Source organism: Neoarius graeffei, chromosome 23 (genome assembly GCF_027579695.1).
Source record: "Neoarius graeffei isolate fNeoGra1 chromosome 23, fNeoGra1.pri, whole genome shotgun sequence".
In the NCBI taxonomy this organism is placed as follows: domain Eukaryota; kingdom Metazoa; phylum Chordata; class Actinopteri; order Siluriformes; family Ariidae; genus Neoarius; species Neoarius graeffei.
In genome coordinates, this window is record NC_083591.1 from 8176283 (window position 1) to 8195336 (window position 19054).

The 19054-nt window shown below is 43.2% G+C and overlaps 1 protein-coding gene across 1 annotated transcript in view; it reads right to left on the bottom strand.

Annotated features, from left to right (window-relative positions):
* pcsk7 (proprotein convertase subtilisin/kexin type 7) overlaps positions 1 to 19054 on the bottom strand; it is an 85891-nt gene that overhangs the window by 42967 nt on the left and 23870 nt on the right. The window contains exons 5-8 of the mRNA XM_060905701.1: positions 18116 to 18206; positions 14476 to 14530; positions 7879 to 8017; positions 7685 to 7785 (exon numbers count right to left, since the gene is read on the bottom strand). Of these exons, the coding sequence (XP_060761684.1) occupies positions 7685 to 7785; positions 7879 to 8017; positions 14476 to 14530; positions 18116 to 18206 (386 nt within the window). The remainder of the gene's footprint in view (positions 1 to 7684; positions 7786 to 7878; positions 8018 to 14475; positions 14531 to 18115; positions 18207 to 19054) is intronic.

A 19054-nucleotide genomic window follows, 5' to 3' on the forward strand; every position in this document is an offset into this window, starting at 1 on the left:
GTTAACCCATTCTTGTCTAATGTAGGATTCTAGTTGCTCAACTGTCTTAGGTCTTTTTTGTCGTATCTTCCGTTTTATGATGCGCCAAATGTTTTCTATGGGTGAAAGATCTGGACTGCAGATTGGCCAGTTCAGTACCCGGACCCTTCTTCTACGCAGCCATGATGCTGTAATTGATGCAGTATGTGGTTTGGCATTGTCATGTTGGAAAATGCAAGGTCTTCCCTGAAAGAGACATCGTCTGGATGGGAGCATACGTTGCTCTAGAACCTGGATATACCTTTCAGCATTGATGGTGTCTTTCCAGATGTGTAAGCTGCCCATGCCACACGCACTAATGCAACCCCATACCATCAGAGATGCAGGCTTCTGAACTGAGCGCTGATAACAACTTGGGTCGTCCTTCTCCTCTTTAGTCCGAATGACACGGCGTCCCTGATTTCCATAAAGAACTTCACATTTTGATTCGTTTGACCACAGAACAGTTTTCCACTTTGCCACAGTCCATTTTAAACGAGCCTTGGCCCAGAGAAGACGTCTGCACTTCTGGATCATGTTTAGATACGGCTTCTTCTTTGAACTATAGAGTTTTAGCCGGCAACGGCAGATGGCACGGTGAATTGTGTTCACAGATAATGTTCTCTGGAAATATTCCTGAGCCCATTTTGTGATTTCCAATACAGAAGCATGCCTGTATGTGATGCAGTGCCGTCTAAGGGCCCGAAGATCACGGGCACCCAGTATGGTTTTCCGGCCTTGACCCTTACGCACAGAGATTCTTCCAGATTCTCTGAATCTTTTGATGATATTATGCACTGTAGATGATGATATGTTCAAACTCTTTGCAATTTTACACTGTCGAACTCCTTTCTGATATTGCTCCACTATTTGTCGGCGCAGAATTAGGGGGATTGGTGATCCTCTTCCCATCTTTACTTCTGAGAGCCGCTGCCACTCCAAGATGCTCTTTTTATACCCAGTCATGTTAATGACCTATTGCCAATTGACCTAATGAGTTGCAATTTGGTCCTCCAGCTGTTCCTTTTTTGTACCTTTAACTTTTCCAGCCTCTTATTGCCCCTGTCCCAACTTTTTTGAGATGTGTTGCTGTCATGAAATTTCAAATGAGCCAATATTTGGCATGAAATTTCAAAATGTCTCACTTTCGACATTTGATATGTTGTCTATGTTCTATTGTGAATACAATATCAGTTTTTGAGATTTGTAAATTATCGCATTCCGTTTTTATTTACAATTTGTACTTTGTCCCAACTTTTTTGGAATCGGGGTTGTAGTTGCTTTGTATATCCACCATCATGGCAGACGCTCATGACGTAGCACATTCTGATCACGTGGTTGCGGTTTCTCCGTTACACTTATCACACCTTAGTTCCAAGGTTGAAAATGGAAATGGCAGTATACTGAAATAAATGAGATGCTGACTGAATGCTAATAAGCATGTAATGATTCACTCAATTCATGATTCGATATTTTGAAAAAAAAAAAAAAAAAGATATATTTTCCTATTCATCAACTTAAATAGGGCGGCACGGTGGTGTAGTGGTTAGCGCTGTCGCCTCACAGCAAGAAGGTCCGGGTTCGAGCCCCGTGGCCGACGAGGGCCTTTCTGTGTGGAGTTTGCATGTTCTCCGTGTCCGCGTGGGTTTCCTCCGGGTGCTCCGGTTTCCCCCCACAGTCCAAAGACATGCAGGTTAGGTTAACTGGTGACTCTAAATTGACCGTAGGTGTGAATGTGAGTGTGAATGGGTGTCTGTGTCTATGTATCGGCCCTGTGATGACCTGGCGACTTGTCCAGGGTGTACCCCGCCTTTCGCCCGTAGTCAGCTGGGATAGGCTCCAGCTTGCCTGCGACCCTGTAGAAGGATAAAGCGGCTAGAGATAATGAGATGAGATGAGATCTACTTAAATATAACAGCCTACAAAACATGAATTTTATTAAAAATAATAATAGGTCTTTTCTGAATAAACGTCTGAACATTTTGTGAAGGCTGTAGTCAGACTAAAACAAAAACAACAACAAAAAAAACCAACCATCTTCATTTTCTTCAGCAGTCTGTAAAAAGAGAGCTCGGATTTCTTGTTAAATCTATTTGTACAGTCACACAACAGCGCTCTCTCGTTTTAGATCTATATTTTGTGTGCTTTCACTGCATTAGAGCTGCGTTACTTCCATCTAGGGTAAAGTCAAGCGCCCTCTGCTGTCTAAATAACAATAAAATGCTAGACTTCAGAAACGTAACTGAAATTTAATTTCAGTTAATTTATTTCAGAAGTCATTGTTATATTCATTAGGGGTGTTCACACGGCATATATTTGCATTGATGCTGCACCGATGTATTTTGTTGCGATATCTCTTACACCGGTGTAAATTTTGTGGAGCGTTCACACGTCACAACCCTGCTTACTAGAGAGAAGCGTGTTAGCACCGGTGCAGCCCCACTGGCGTTCACACGGCAGTTTTTGTGACTGTGCTATACGATAGTACAACCCCTGGCAAAAAGTATGGAATCACCAGTCTTGGATGAGCACTCATTCAGACGTTTTATTCTGTAGAACAAACTCAGATCACAAACATGATACAATAATAAAGTCATTCCAAAGTGCACCTTCTTGGCCTTCAGAAACACTAAAATAAACGAAGAAAATACATTGTGATAGTCAGCAAATGTTACTTTTATAGACCAAGCACAGGGAAAAAAATATGGAATCACTCAATTTTCAGGTAGAAAATAAAGGACTCACCCAGTCAATTTCCTTTCCCTAAATTGACACCTGCCTCAGATTAGATCTGCTCGTTAGTCTGCAATTAGAAACAGCGCAGTTATCACACCTTGGAGGGCTGCTGGACCAAGTGGATTGGCAAGAATCATGGCTCTAACAAGAGAGATGTCTCTTGAAACAAAAGAGAGGATTGTCAAACTTCTTAAAGAAGGTAACTCTTCACGCATGGTTGCCAAAGATGTGGGCTGTTCACAGTCAGCTGTATCTAAGATATGGACCAAGTACAAACAGCATGGGAAGGTTTTTAAAGCCAAGCGTACTGGTAGACCAAGGAAGACATCAAAGCGTCAAGACAAAAAACTTAAGGCCATATGTCTTGAAAATCGAAAAAGTACAACAAAACAAATGAAGCATAAATGGGAGGAAGCTGGAGTCAATGTACAAGTATGTGACCGAACCGTAAAAAATCGCCTAAAGGAAATGGGATTTTCATAGCCTAGTAAACTAGACCCACCCGCCTAGCGGCCAAAAATATTTTTGCCTAGCGAACGGGTCTAGCCTCGCACCATATCAACAAACACACCCCGGGCATCAAATCGTGCCCGCCAATCACAACGCAAGGTTTTTGTTTGGATTCTTTGGGCGGGCTTTTGCAGGAGTGGCGACAAAGCTGCGCGACGCTGGAGAAAGAGCAGCAGGAAAGCTGGCTACGGCTAGTGAGCAGCGCGCGTTTGACTCCGCTTTGGAATCAGTTTTAGAAGAATTAGACTTGGAGTTTTCGTTGAAACATGAGCAGGAAGAGGCTCTCCGCTCATTCCTTTTCAAGAAGGACGTTTTCACTGTTTTGCCGACCGGCTATGGCAAAAGTCTGATCTACCAGCTGGCTCCGCTCGTAGCCAAAAGGATGGGGCTAGTTTGTGCAGTACGAAGAATTAATAAACAGCTTTGAAACATTACTTTTTGATTGTTTCTTATTTTCCTGTTATTTTAAATTTAAGGGAAATTATTTCACCAAACACCACTAAATAAAAACTCTCAAAAACAGTTTAAGTAAACCCTTGAAAAAAAAAAAAAAAAGTGTATGTTAAGTATGTGGTACAGACTCCAAACTTGTGGTCATTATCTCCAAACTTCTTAATATCTAGAACCTGTTTATTAATTAATACGCATTTTGAAAAATTATTTATTTCAAGGTCTCCCCCACTGCTTTCTGTCGCTCTGACTACATCACAGTCACAGTTGCGCTGATTGGTCAGAGCGTTGGCCTATACGCACAGAGACAGTTTGAAAGACAGCGGTTTGTTCCTCCCACACCCGTCGGAAATGTCTACGGATCGAGGCCAGACTAAATATTCACATTTAGTCTGGCTTGCCAGGCTAGGATTTTCATATAGGAAAGCTAAAAGAAAACCATCATTGACACCTAAACAGAAAAGAACAAGACTACAATGGGCTAAGGAGAAGCAATCATGGACTGTGGATGACTGGATGAAAGTTATCGTCAGTGATGAATCACGAATCTGGATTGGACAAGGTGATGATGCTGGAACTTTTGTTTGGTGCCGTTCCAGTGAGATTTATGAAGAGGACTGCCTGAAGAAAACATCCAAATTTCCACAATCCTTGATGATATGGGGCTGCATGTCAGGCAAAGGCACTGGGGAGATGGCTGTGGTTACTTCTTCAATAAATGCACAGGTTTACATTGACATTTTGGACAGTTTTCTTATCCCTTCAATTGAAAAGATGTTTGGGGATGATGAAATAATTTTCCAAGATGACAATGCATCGTGCCATAGAGCAAAAACTGTGAAAGCATTCCTTGGTGAAAGACACATCCAGTCAATGTCATGGCCTGCAAATAGTCCAGATCTCAACCCAATAGAAAACTTGTGGTGGAAATTGAAAAAAAACGGTCCACGACAAGGCTCCGGCCTGCAAAGCTGATCTGGCAACTGCAATCAAAGAGAGTTGGCACCAGATTGATGAATACTGTTTGTCACTCATCAAGTCCATGCCTAAGAGACTGCAAGCCGTTATAAAAGCCAGAGGTGGTGCAACTAAGTACTAGTGATGTGTTTTGAATGTTCTTCTGTTTGTCTGTTTTTCATGATTCCATATTTTTTTCCCTGTGCTTGGTCTATAAAAGTAACATTTACTGACTTCCACAATGCTTTTTCTTCATTTCTTTTAGTGTTTCTGAAGGCCAAGAAGGTGCACTTTGGAATGACTTTATTATTGTATCATGTTTGTGATCTGAGTTTGTTCTACAGAATAAAACGTGTGAATGAGTGCTCATCCAAGACTGCTGATTCCATACTTTTTGCCAGGGGTTGTAATAATGCGGAAATGAAATATGCGCATGCGTGAAAATGTACTTCCTTTTCCCGGTTGTCATGGCATCACCAAGCGCCGGGAAAACAACATGGATGAAGACGCCAGTGTTGCCAGATACTGCTGACGTTTTCCAGCCCAAAATATGTTCAAATCCGCCAAAATGCACTTAAAACCGTCCAATCTGGCAACACTGGAAGACATGTATGAGCTGATATCCTAGTAGTAGAGTAGCCAATCAGAACACGCTCATATCCAGTGAATGTGGATAGAATAAAGTCAGATATATTCCATTCAGCGACTCATCTTCGACTCGTTCAACAGTGGTGCTTGAAAGTTTGTGAACCCTTTAGAATTGTCTACCGTACATTTCTGCATAAATATGACCTAAAACATCATCAGATTTTCACACAAGTCCTAAAAGTAGATAAAGAGAACCCAGTTAAACAAATGAGACAAAAATATTATACTTGGTCATGTATTTATTGAGGAAAATGATCCAATATTACATATCTGTGAGTGGCAAAAGTATGTGAACCTCTCGGATTAGCAGTTAATTTGAAGGTGAAATGAGAGTCAGGTGTTTTCAATCAGGTGTGAGTGGGCACCCGGTTTTATTTAAAGAACAGGGATCTATCAAAGTCTGATCTTCACAACACATGTTTGTGGAAGTGTATCATGGCACGAGCAAAGGAGATTTCTGAGGACCTCAGAAAAAAAGTGTTGTTGATGCTCATCAGGCTGGAAAAGGTTACAAAACCATCTCGAAAGAGTTTGGACTCCACCAATCCACAGTCAGAGAGATTGTGTACAAATGGAGGAAATTCAAGACCATTGTTACCCTCCCCAGGAGTGGTCGACCAACAAAGATCACTCCAAGAGCAAGGCATGTAATAGTCGGCGAGGTCACAAAGGACCCCAGGGTAACTTCTAAGCAACTGAAGGCCTCTCTCACATTGGCTAATGTTAATGTTCATGAGTCCACCATCAGGAGAACACTGAGCAACAATGGTGTGCATGGCAGGGTTGCAAGGAGAAAGCCACTGCTCTCCAAAAAGAACACTGCTGCTCGTCTGCAGTTTGCTAAAGATCACGTGGACAAGCCAGAAGTGTATTGGAAAAATGTTTTGTGGACGGATGAGACCAAAATAGAACTTTTTGGTTTAAATGAGAAGCGTTATGTTTGGAGAAAGGAAAACACTGCATTCCAGCATAAGAACCTTATCCCATCTGTGAAACATGGTGTTGGTAGTATCATGGTTTGGGCCTGTTTTGCTGCATCTGGGCCAGGACGGCTTGCCATCATTGATGGGACAATGAATTCTGAATTATACCAGCGAATTCTAAAGGAAAATGTCAGGACATCTGTCCATGAACTGAATCTCAAGAGAAGGTGGGTCATGCAGCAAGACAACGACCCTAAGCACACAAGTCGTTCTACCAAAGAACGGTTAAAGAAGAATAAAGTTAAAGTTTCGGAATGGCCAAGTCAAAGTCCTGACCTTAATCCAATGGAAATGTTGTGGAAGGACCTGAAGCGAGCAGTTCATGTGAGGAAACCCACCAACATCCCAGAGTTGAAGCTGTTCTGTACGGAGGAATGGGCTAAAATTCCTCCAAGCCGGTGTGCAGGACTGATCAACAGTTACCGCAAACGTTTAATTGCAGTTATTGCTGCACAAGGGGGTCACACCAGATACTGAAAGCAAAGGTTCACATTTTCCTCAAAAAATAAATGACCGAGTATCATATTTATGTCTCATTTGTGTGAAAATCTGATGTTTTAGGTCGTATTTATAACTTTCAAGCACCACTGCATTTATTACATTCTTTTACAACTACCTTCATGACTACTCACGAAGCACTCTATATGACTGTGTACATGACAAATACATTTGACTTTGATTTGAACTAACTGCGAGCACCATTTGAGTGTGGTTGAGGTTTTGGGCAGCTCTAATGGCGAAAACACAGTTGAGGTCTGAACCCGGGCTGCGAAAACCATGTCGCTATGGACACGGTGATAAATAATGCCAAACAGAGCTGCATGGTACAGGCTTTTTCAAAGCACGCCTTTTCAAATGTTCTCCCGACACGCTATTGTGCGAGGATTTGAAAGTACCTTTCCTGAGGAACTCATCTTACTGTACGAGAGGGTTGTTACTGTACTCCTGCTGTTACTTATACAGTTTATAGAGTGAGAGTATACAGAGCTATGGATAAAGAGTGGACCTGTCAGACAAACTTGCAGCGAGTGTCACAACATTTATGATAATTGATAAAATAGGATACAATCAGGTGCATTGGAGCTTGAATTATGGAAAAGAGCCGCCGTGACGTACGGTATGAATCCGAGGTCGCAGGCCTGCTTCCAGTTTTCTGCATGCTTGAGCAATTAGACACTTGTCTCGCACACAATAATAGGCTGCATTTCTGATTTTACCACCGTGTGTACGTTTTAATTACAGGTTTAACCTGAATTAACCTGTTTATCCTCTAAAAGTCCCCTTCTTTCATTCACAGCCTGTTAACGAGTCGTAAAACGCGACTCGAAACTTTTTGTTTACGGTGTACGCCTTGGAAAAGACAGTACAGGAGTTACACTCACGATGCTGCGCAGCTGTTGTCCTCCACTGCTGAAAGTCACGGCCAGCATGGAGGCGCACTCTTCTGCGTAGAACGGCATCTTTCCGTTCTCATCGACAGCCCCTACAACACACACACACACACGTGGGAATATAATTCAGGCTTAGAGCACACAGTAACAGAACCAGCAATCACTTAGACGTTATTTTTTTTTACCAACAGTGACTGTGTAGATCGAGTTAGCATAGCCGTCATAGTTGCAGTTGTCACTGTACAAGCCTCCGTTTCCGCTGGCAACAACAAAGATACTCCCGAAGCCTCTTCTGCCAGATTGAACGCCATGTTTTAGCGCTGCCTGTGAAGACACGTGGGTTTCCCCCCCCCGTTAGAACCAAGATTAGACAAAATACAAAACACACAGTCAGAGTTATACCCCGATGCATTACCTGCAATCGGAGTAAGTCGAAAAACAGAACGTTTCAGCGGTACTTTACAGCTAATAAGAACGTCCTACTGGATCTTTATAAAACACATGCACATGTGGTATCTAAAACTCCCAGACCAGAACACTGCATGTTCTGCCTTTCATCCGAGTCAGGAAACATCTCCCCACGGAGCCAATTCATCTCCTGTACTCCGCCACGCTGCTCAAGTTCTTTAACGGGTTTCTGGTTTTCCGATTCCTCGGAATAAGCCCGTTGTTAAACGCTGAACAGTGAGTTTCCTTATCGTTTTCTGAATAAGCGTCTACCATTACAGTGCTCATCTGTTTTCCAGACTTCGGAGCTGGAGGTTTCATAAGAACGTCGGAATACAGGCTAAAACGCAGCCAGGGGTATAACTCACGGTTCATTTATGAATCCAACTTCCTCATATTAACGGAGGACAAACCTCAGGAGCTTTGTAATAAGTGCTTGCAGAGAACAGCAGCTACTGCGATTGGGTTTACAGGGCCACTGAGACGGACTGAAATAAACGTTACTAAACGCTTTCCATGATGCACGCCAAGTTTGTGAAGGGATACAGCAGGACATGTTGCCTAGTGATTTTTGAACACGTAATGAAGTGCGAGCTATGAACATTTGAATTTGCTTGAATTCAGCGTGGGCTATGTGGATAGGATATTCTTTTACTTGTGGGGGGGGGAAAAAAAATCTCAACTGCCGTAAACACACACACATTCAAGCCCTTGCGTCTAGGTGATAACGGCAGCTTGTAATGCTCGATTCAGTCTGATTTATATGTTTGGTTAAGACGAACACTCTGCCTGCTGATTTGGCGAAACGTACGTGGATGTGGTTCGAATCGGAACAGAACGGATCAGATTCCGTGTCGATACACTGATAGAAAAGTGGAGGAAAATAACTCCGAGGACGGAGAAATCTAATCAAAGCTTTTTCGCCCTGTGTATAAAATGGCACCGATTCCTAGCCACTGACTGCAAAAACATCTGGATCGGATACAATTTCACTGTGTAACCGAGTGGATGGAAAGCCGACTATTTGGATCCAAAAATACTTGACTGACAGGAAGCTAAATCCCGCTGCATATTAATCCCGTAGTCAGGAAAGCCAGCAATAACAAAACAAAACATTCGACTAGATTGAGATTTCATTTGAGAATCTGGAACTTTCGTGTCAATAAACATAACCGAGACCTGGGAAATTTGATTGACATGGCAGATGACCACCAACAGGCCTTTTACTCGCGTTGTCCGTCGCCAAATATACGAGTCTATCATTTATACACTACCGTTCAAAAGTTTGGGGTCACCCAGACAATTTTGTGTTTTCCATGAAAAGTCGCACTTTTATTTACCACCATAAGTTGTAAAATGAATAGAAAATATAGTCGAGACATTTTTCTGGCCATTTTGAGCATTTAATCGACCCCACAAATGTGATGCTCCAGAAACTCGATCTGCTCAAAGGAAGGTCAGTTTTATAGCTTCTCTAAAGAGCTCAACTGTTTTCAGCTGTGCTAACATGATTGTACAAGGGTTTTCTAATCATCCATTAGCCTTCTGAGGCAATGAGCAAACACATTGTACCATTAGAACACTGGAGTGAGAGTTGCTGGAAATGGGCCTCTATACACCTATGGAGATATTGCACCAAAAACCAGACATTTGCAGCTAGAATAGTCATTTACCACATTAGCAATGGATAGAGTGGATTTCTGATTAGTTTAAAGTGATCTTCATTGAAAAGAACAGTGCTTTTCTTTCAAAAATAAGGACATTTCAAAGTGACCCCAAACTTTTGAACGGTACTGTACATATTAAAAGACTGGTTCCGTTAACTTTTTTTCAATCGGTGTCCTGTTCTGAAGAGCTCACCGTGTTGCTGGATTCAAAAGTTTTGCTTTCCTGCTGGAACCTGGCATGGACACGTGTGCACACACGAACTGCAAACTTTAGGATTCTGAAGCTTGTGGCCAGAAAAAAAAAAAAAAAAAGTGTCCAAAAAACTCTTTCTTAAAGTGCCATTCCACCATTGGATGTATTCTTTGGCATAAAATACAATATATTTTGACAGCATATATAAATGGTATCACTAGATAGAGAAATCTTTTAGCTTCAAAATGACATAAACATAATTTTTTGACAACGACAAGTATATTAATTTTGCGACCAGTGTCACCTACCCTTTTAATTTCCGCGCGTGATGTCATCGGCGGGCGGCACGGTGGTGTAGTGGTTAGCGCTGTCACCTCACAGCAAGAAGGTCCTGGGTTCAAGCCCCGGGGCCGGCGAGGGCCTTTCTGTGCGGAGTTTGCATGTTCTCCCCGTGTCCGCGTGGGTTTCCTCCAGGTGCTCCGGTTTCCCCCACAGTCCAAAGACATGCAGGTTAGGTTAACTGGTGACTCTAAATTGACCGTAGGTGTGAATGTGAGTGTGAATGGTTGTCTGTGTCTATGTGTCAGCCCTGTGATGACCTGGCGACTTGTCCAGGGTGTACCCCGCCTTTCGCCCGTAGTCAGCTGGGATAGGCTCCAGCTTGCCTGCGACCCTGTAGAACAGGATAAAGCGGCTAGAGATAATGAGATAAGATGTCATCGGCAGGTTCCCCTTCTTGTGTACCATGTGACGTGGCACATATTATCAGCAATGGCGGATAGAATGCGATAAAAATAATACCAATAAATCTAGCTAACTGAAAGATTAACTCAATTTTTCGCAATTTTTTTGGCCCCCATATACTGTACGAGGAGAAATGACTCTCTCACTTTGGGGGTTTCCTGGTCTAAAAATAGACCGACACGTGGTACACAAGAAGGGGAACCTGCCGATGACATCACGCACGGAAATTAAAAGGGTAGGTGACTTTGGTTGCAAAATTAATATACTTGTCGTTGTCAAAAAATTATGTTTGATATATCATTTTGAAGCTAAAAGATTTCTCTGTCTAGTCATGTTGTCATAAAATATATTGTATTTTATGCCAAAGAATACATCCAATGGTGGAATGGCACTTTAAGACAAGTCTAGGTCTGATCTAGATCTAGCCTTGGCCTCTAGACAGAGATGCACTTTGAGCCGTCTTCCTTCAAGTAACATCTGTTTAAATCTAGACGGAATGGACCAAGTAAGACACCTGCGAAGTATTTTATTTCTTTTATATACGACAGCAATTTGCAGATTACAATTTTTATTTCCTAAAGAGTGACGAGTCATACTTTTGATCCATTTCTCACATTTAATATCCAGTACCAGTCAAAAGTTTACTGTACGCGTTCATAAGTGTTTCTGTATTTTGACTATTTTATACATTGTAGAACAACGATTTAAAAAAAAAAAAAAAAAGACGTTTCATATTTTAGATTTGCCAGCGTTTACCTTGATGACGCTTTACACGCTATTGGCATTATCTTAACCAGCTTCATGAGGTCATCACCTGGAACGGTTTTTAATTACCTCGCCCGGGACGGAGTCCACCGGGGGCAAGGTATTGTTTTTGGTCAGGTTTGTTTGTTTTTCTGTAAACTATGTTAAGGGAAAACGTCTGGACCAATCTTCACGACACTTTCAAAAAAAAAAAAAAAAATCTGAGCTTGGACTGTAGGAGCGCTGGCTCGGAAAGACTCCGCCCACAAACGTGCTGAATGAATCCTTACCTGCCTCATTTGCATACACTGCTGTCACTGGATGGTTTCTTGGTTTGTTTACATGCGCAAATGAAGGGGTTTTGGCCACACCCACTTTCAAACCCCACTGATAAAATCTTTGTTGATTTATTATTATAAATATAAATGATAAATAAGTGGACTAGACTAAAGAAATCGCTTTCAGACATGTTCATGCTTATTCCAGAGGGAAAGTGCGTTCCATTTCCTGTACTTTATATTATTCTACATTATTACCTCTTACAGTTTTCAAAACTGAAACCTCCGAAATGACGCTGTCACAGGCGACGACAGACTCAGAACCATGTTTACTGGCCACCCACGAGATCAAAATAAAGATCAAGGTCACCAAAAGGTCAAAATTGTTGTTTTTTTTTTTTTTCGCAATATCTTCCTTCATATTCATCATAAATGCTCCTGGGCGAGGTCTGTTTTGCTTGGCACGACTTGTTAACAGGTGTGTCTCGTCAAAAGTTCTCATCTCATTATCTCTAGCCGCTTTATCCTTCTACAGGGTCGCAGGCGAGCTGGAGCCTATCCCAGCTGACTACGGGTGAAAGGCGGGGTACACCCTGGACAAGTCGCCAGGTCATCACAGGGCTGACACATAGACACAGACAACCATTCACACTCACATTCACACCTACGCTCAATTTAGAGTCACCAGTTAACCTAACCTGCATGTCTTTGGACTGTGGGGGAAACCGGAGCACCCGGAGGAAACCCACGCGGACACGGGGAGAACATGCAAACTCCGCACAGAAAGGCCCTCGCCGGCCATGGGGCTCGAACCCGGACCTTCTTGCTGTGAGGCGACAGCGCTAACCACTACACCACCGTGCCGCCCTCGTCAAAAGTTAATTCGTGCAATTTTTTTGCCTTCTTAATGCATCGGAGATCAAACAGGAGATAGTAAATAATAAAAACACAGTAAATCGCCCTATTCCATTCACAACTGTAGTAATCTATACTTATTAGGTCAAGAACTGCTGAACTAAGTAAAGAGAAATGACATCCATCATTACTGGCATGACTTTTAATGAAGAAAAATAAACAAAAACCATTGAATTCGAAGGTGTCCAAACTTTTGACTGGTCCTGTATAGCTGGGATTTGAAACACTGATATACTTCAGATCATCATACTTCAAACTTGGATAAGAACAGCTGATCATTCCTAAAGCATTTTCTTTGGAAGATGGGAATTTCTATAAAGTATTGTTTACACACATGACAGGAAGAACTTCATGACAGTGCCCTCTGCCGGTGAAAGAAGTAAATACAAAAAAAAAAAAGCCTGGCCTGTTTAGAGGGGTGTTCACACGGCACATATTTGCATCGATGCTGCACCGATGTATTTTGTTGCGATATATCTTACACTGGTGTAAATTTTGTGGAGCGTTCACACGTCACAAACCTGCTTACTAGAGAGAAGCGTGTTAGCACCGGTGCAGCCCCACTTGCGTTCACACGGCAGTTTTTGCGACCGTGCTATACGATATTAATAATGCGGAAATGAAACATGCGCATGCGTGAAAATGTACTTCCTTTTCCCGGTTGTCATGGCGTCACCAAGCGCCGGGAAAACAACGTGGATGAAGACACCAGTGTTGCCAGATACTGCTGACGTTTTCCAGCCCAAAATATGTTCAAATCCGCCAAAATGCACTTAAAACCGCCCAATCTGGCAACACTGGAAGACACGCAGTTCTGTTGTTGTTGATATTCGCCATTTTGGAAGCGCAAAATACCAGGATGCAAATTATGCAATGCCCGTATGTAATCAACTCTCGTCACGCGTAGCGAGTCTACCCCTGTAGCGTTCAGACGTAGCCTGGCTAACGTGACTTCAAAGCTCTCCGAGCTATTGGTCTTGCCAAGATATTAAGCCCAACCGTTTCCCAGAGCCCGTGGTTGACCCGCCTCCCTGAAATGCCTCAGTTTGCTACTGGTCGAAGCCAGAAAAGGCTGTGACGAAGCTTAAACCAATCACATCACTCTTTCCTCTGACGTATGCGACGCGACGGGGCTAACTGGTAGATTAAACTCTTACCGAAGCCGGTCGGGAGCAAGGTGAAAACGTCCTTCCTTTCAATAAATCCCTCCAGGGCTGCTCTTTGCTCCGTTTTCAATGAGAACTTCCCGTTGAATGCTTTCAATACAGCATCTATGCGTAATAGATGCGCAAGCGTGAATGAAGCGCTTCCGGCATAGATTCTGTAAACAATCTATGGCTTCCGGTCGCAGTTCTACTACGTCAGTGCCTTGAACACGCCTCTACCCAGGGCCGTTGGAGATACTCAAAGTTGATTGGTTCCCGATTTTTCGGGAGCTTGGAAGAGCTGTCGATAGCTTGCCTGGCCAGACTAAGCTCACAACAGGCCCTCGTGTTGCGTCACGCTTAGGATGGGCGGGCCCAGGCTAGTTCAGACGTCCCATTTTATATCGGTGCTGCCCCGCAAACTAGCATTTACTCCGGAGTAAATTTCTTAAACCACCTCCCAAGCAGGGTTAGATTTGCACCGGTTTAAGCAGCTTTCAGAGGCGACACCGGTATAACTTTGTACCGTGTGAACGCTCTACCGGGGCAGCCCCGGTGCTACACCGGAGTAAAAGTTGCCGCGTGAACACCCCATAGGTGAAACCTGAAGTTAAATTATGCTATAAATAGCAGGAGCTAAAGCACAGACCTGACCCAGGGGATGTGGTCCATCAACAGTCCGTCCATCGTCATCTGGTCCCCAACTACAACAGAAATGACATGTGGGTGGAACAAATCTCTGGATAAAGCAGACGCTAAGGTGGTATATGGCAACAGGTTGCATGTTCTAGCACTACTCCATACAGTATGTATACACTGCGTGTCATACTTAGCAGCTCTACTGCACTACAAAAAAAAAAGCCAGATGTATATCTAGATGTGATGTATTTTAGTAGATCTAATGCTTGGCTCGACTATCAGCACATTTATTATGCACTGATAACGCAGACTTGGCTAAACATCATAAAACACGCAAGCTCTAAGCCCTGGCTTGTTTATGATGATTAGAAGTCCATGTCTGAGCTTACCTTTGTTAGAATAAGCTATTTTCTTTACCAGGAATTTCCTGACATTCCAGCACGCACGAAAGCTGCCTCGAAATACTGGTCGGCGTCTGTACGTTTTGTGTGATGCCTTTAGCATCTCCGACGCGTTTAGAAGTCGTAGTGTCCCAAATCCGGTAACCGGTTTGCTGGACACTTTTCAAATACATTTGTGGGTAAATTATATGGATCTGTGATGCCTGCATGTTTCAGCTTTTGGATGCAACACGATCTGCTGGTCCAACCCCAATTCCATCACAGATGCTGGCTTTTGAGCTGTGCGCTGAGAACAAGCCGGATGGTCCCTCTCCTCTTTAGCCTGGAGGGCCATGATTTCGAAAAAGAATTTCTACTTTTGATTCGTCAGGCCTTCGCCTTCACCTCAGTCCATCTTAAAGGAACAGTCCACCGTATTTCCATAATGAAATATGTTCTTCTCTGAATTGAGACGAGCTGCTCCGTACCTCTCCGAGCTTTGCGCGACCTCCCAGTTAGTCAGACGCAGTCCGACGCGCTGTCACTCCTGTTAGCAATGTAGCTAGGCTCAGCATGGCCAATGGTATTTTTTGGGGCTGTAGTTAGATGTGACCAAACTCTTCCGCGTTTTTCCTGTTTACATAGGTTTATATGACCAGTGATATGAAACAAGTTCAGTTAAAAACATTGAAACGTAGCGATTTTCTATGCTATGGAAAGTTCGCGCTATAATGACAGGCGTACTAACACCTTCTGCGTGCTTCGGCAGCACATTGATACGGAGCTCAGATATCAATGCGCTGCAGAAGCGTGCAGAAGGTGTTAGTACGCCTGTCATTATAGTGCGGACTTTCCATAACATAGAAAATCGCTACGTTTCAATTTTTTTAACTGAACTTGTTTCATATCACTGGTCATATAAACAAGAAAAACGCGGAAGAGTTTGGTCGCATCTAACTACAGCCCCAAAAAATACCGTTGGCCATACTGAGCCTAGCTACATTGCTAACAGGAGTGACAGCGCGTCGGACTGCGTCTGACTAACTGGGAGGTCGCGCAAAGCTCGGAGAGGTACGGAGCAGCTCGTCTCAATTCAGGTAAGAGCATATTTCATTATGGAAATACGGTGGACTGTTCCTTTAAAAGAGCTCAGGCCCAGAGAAGGTGGCGCCGTTTCTGGATCTTGTTTATATCTGGTTATACGCCTGGAATATAATGCGGGGGAATATAGCGATCGCTCTGTCCGCCTGTCCGTAAACGTTTTAGTTTCCGGAGCATAACTCGACAACTATTAGGAACTTTTTCACGAAATCTGACAGTGACTTTTTTTTGACATTTCTGCAATTTTTATTTTTTCCATATTTCCATGGCAACTAGTTCAACTTAGGGAAATCTAGAGTGGGGTTTCATGTGGGGGCCGGGGCAATACGTTATCTCCCGATTACTCGGTTTTTTAACTTGCGTTTGTGGATGCAGTAATGAACTGTTTTCACAGACGATGGTTTTCTGAAATGTTCCTGAGCCCATACGGTGATTTCCGCTACAGACACCTGTCTGCTTTTAATGCAGTGTCGCCTGAGAGCCTGAAGATCACAGGCATCCTGGGCCAGTTTTCAGCCTTGTCTCTTGCATACAGAGATTTCTCCAGATTCTCTGAATCTTTTAATGATATCATGTACCGGAGACTACATGATCCTGAAATCCTTTGCAATGTTACATTGAGGAACGCTATTCTTAAATTGTTGCACTGTTTGTCTTTCACAGAGCGGTGAACCCCTCCCCATCTTTACTTCTGAGAGACTCCGCCTCTCTGGAATGCTCTTTTTATACCCAATCATATTACTGACCTGTTCCCAATTAACCAAATTAGTTTTGGGGGTTTTTTTTTCCCCCTGCACAACTTTTTCAGTCTTTTGTTGCCCCGTCCCAACGTTTTTGAAACATGTTGCTGACATCAGATTAAAAACGAGCATTAGGATGCATCAGTTGCCCCCTAAAAATGAAAAGTTCCTCCGATCATGATGCATTTTTGTTTTTATGTTCCTTTTGGTAAGAAAACACACTGGGTGAAATATTTTGACAAAATTCAAAAGTTTAATGGTGGCACCAGGAGCTCAAAGTTATGGAAAAAGCTGCTATTTTATGACTTTTATGACAAAATTTCGATCACTTTTCATGAAACATTATGGCACCTTATAGAGTATACCAAATATCTTAGATACACATTTTTAGTCTCATCTCATCTCATTATCTGTAGCCGCTTTATCCTGTTCTACAGGGTCGCAGGCAAGCTGAAATGGGGCTTTCTCCCAGGAAGCTATATCTACGTCCCGAGGGTTCATTTCGAGAAAGGCTGCGGATATAACATCCGGTAACCTCCACGAGCCCGTTTAAAGCATCAACAAACCACCATGCCATGGGACCTTTAAAAGACAAGTTTTCCACCAACATCAAGCCCAGCAAACTAATGGCCTGCCCTGTAATGTAAAGTTGGGTCGAGGAATGAAACCAGGCAGGGTTCTGGGAAAAACTGTTTTAGCTGTCTTCTCTTAAAGAACTTAAAAGAATTTAGATTGAACTGAATAATCTCAAATGCTTCTTGTAGCTTTAAAATAGTCCCAGCAGGTGACTGAAGAAAAATACTGTGTGTTTGAACACCGCCTGCTGTAAACACTTTGCATACACCCCAATGACCGACTCCACCGACCGCCACGACACCACCGTGCACGATTCCCTCATCGGCACAGTGGAGCACCACAAATTGCTACCCGGTCTGTGGGAAACACTGAGAGAGAATGTACTGACTGCAGTTGTCGAGTTTCATCATTAACTGTCGCGTCTACAGTAGGTTTCTTTGTTTGAATACTGGGCAACAAACAAAAATCCGTGACGTTAGTGAAAAGCCCTCAGTGAGCTAAACCTGTTTTACTTGGCTGGTTGTTTGTGGCCATTTGCCATAATTAAAACTATTCAGAAGCGAGTCGTGTTCTTAATCTGTCACCCAGCTGACATATCCCTTGACACCAGATGAAAACGGTATGCACTTACGTGATGACAGCTAAAACAATATGTTCTGCTACTCCAGTTAGGTCATTAAAAAGCAGCAATTCTCAACCTCGATGTCAGAACAATTACGCACTTGAGCAGTTTTTGCCATCTTATCGTGTCGCAGTGTCCCAGTTCTGACTTTCATGGGAACCTTGACTCTATCCGTGTAGAATCGGTACTTCAGGAATAAACGGTATACCATTAAAAAAAAATAAAAAGTACCTGCAGCTGTAAACATCATTGACCTGGTAATGTTTATTAAAAGCCACGGCCTCCATGCTGTCAGTGAGGGGTCCGTCCAGGACTCTGATACCTGAAAAGGAAACGTGTGACATTATGAAGCTACGCCAGCAGTCCGTATCCATCAAACAGCGCTTTTTGAGCTCTGACGCTCACGGATGTGATGCGTAAGCAGACTTTTGGTTAACATCTGGCTCTAATGAGCAAATAATTCACGGATTTGTTTTGCTATCAGTGGTAGCGCCTCAGAAAACAGGCGTTATGTAGCTATTTTCGAGACAGAATCATGGTTTGGAAACAGACGTGTCATTTCCGCCATGCTTTTGTAAGTTCTCTAAACACGTGGCTCCTATTGAAACAGGTTTCTTTCACTACGTTCAGACTGCAACCTGAAACGACCCATATCCGATTTGTTGTGAAATCCGATTTTTTTGTTAGGCCGTTCACATTACCAATTATATGAGACTTGTATGCGATCTCCAATATGAACGGAAAACGACCCAAAAGTGTCCCGCATGCGCAAATTGACACGTAATAAGCACATCGTGTGCTGTGTGTGTGAGTGAGTGAGAGTGTCTCTGCGTGACAGAGAGAGAGAGAGAGAGAGAGAGAGAGAGAGAGTCTCTGTGTGCAGACATCCCAAGTCTCCCGGAAGTTCCGGGAGTCTCCCGCATATTGATAGCGGCTCCCTGATGCCCGCAAATTCGAGAATATCTCCCGGAATCTAGAGCAAGTGAGCAAGAGCACGCACGCGAAACATTAATGTCTGCATCGCGCATATGACAGAGTGCGAGAGAGACTGTGTGCGCGCCTGTTCATGTAGCGCATTATGTCATTGTTGTTTTCCACCAAAGAGGCGGGATTAGCCAACGCAGAATAGTGACGTTTGTCTCTTGTTGATGACGTGTAGGTCGCATGAAT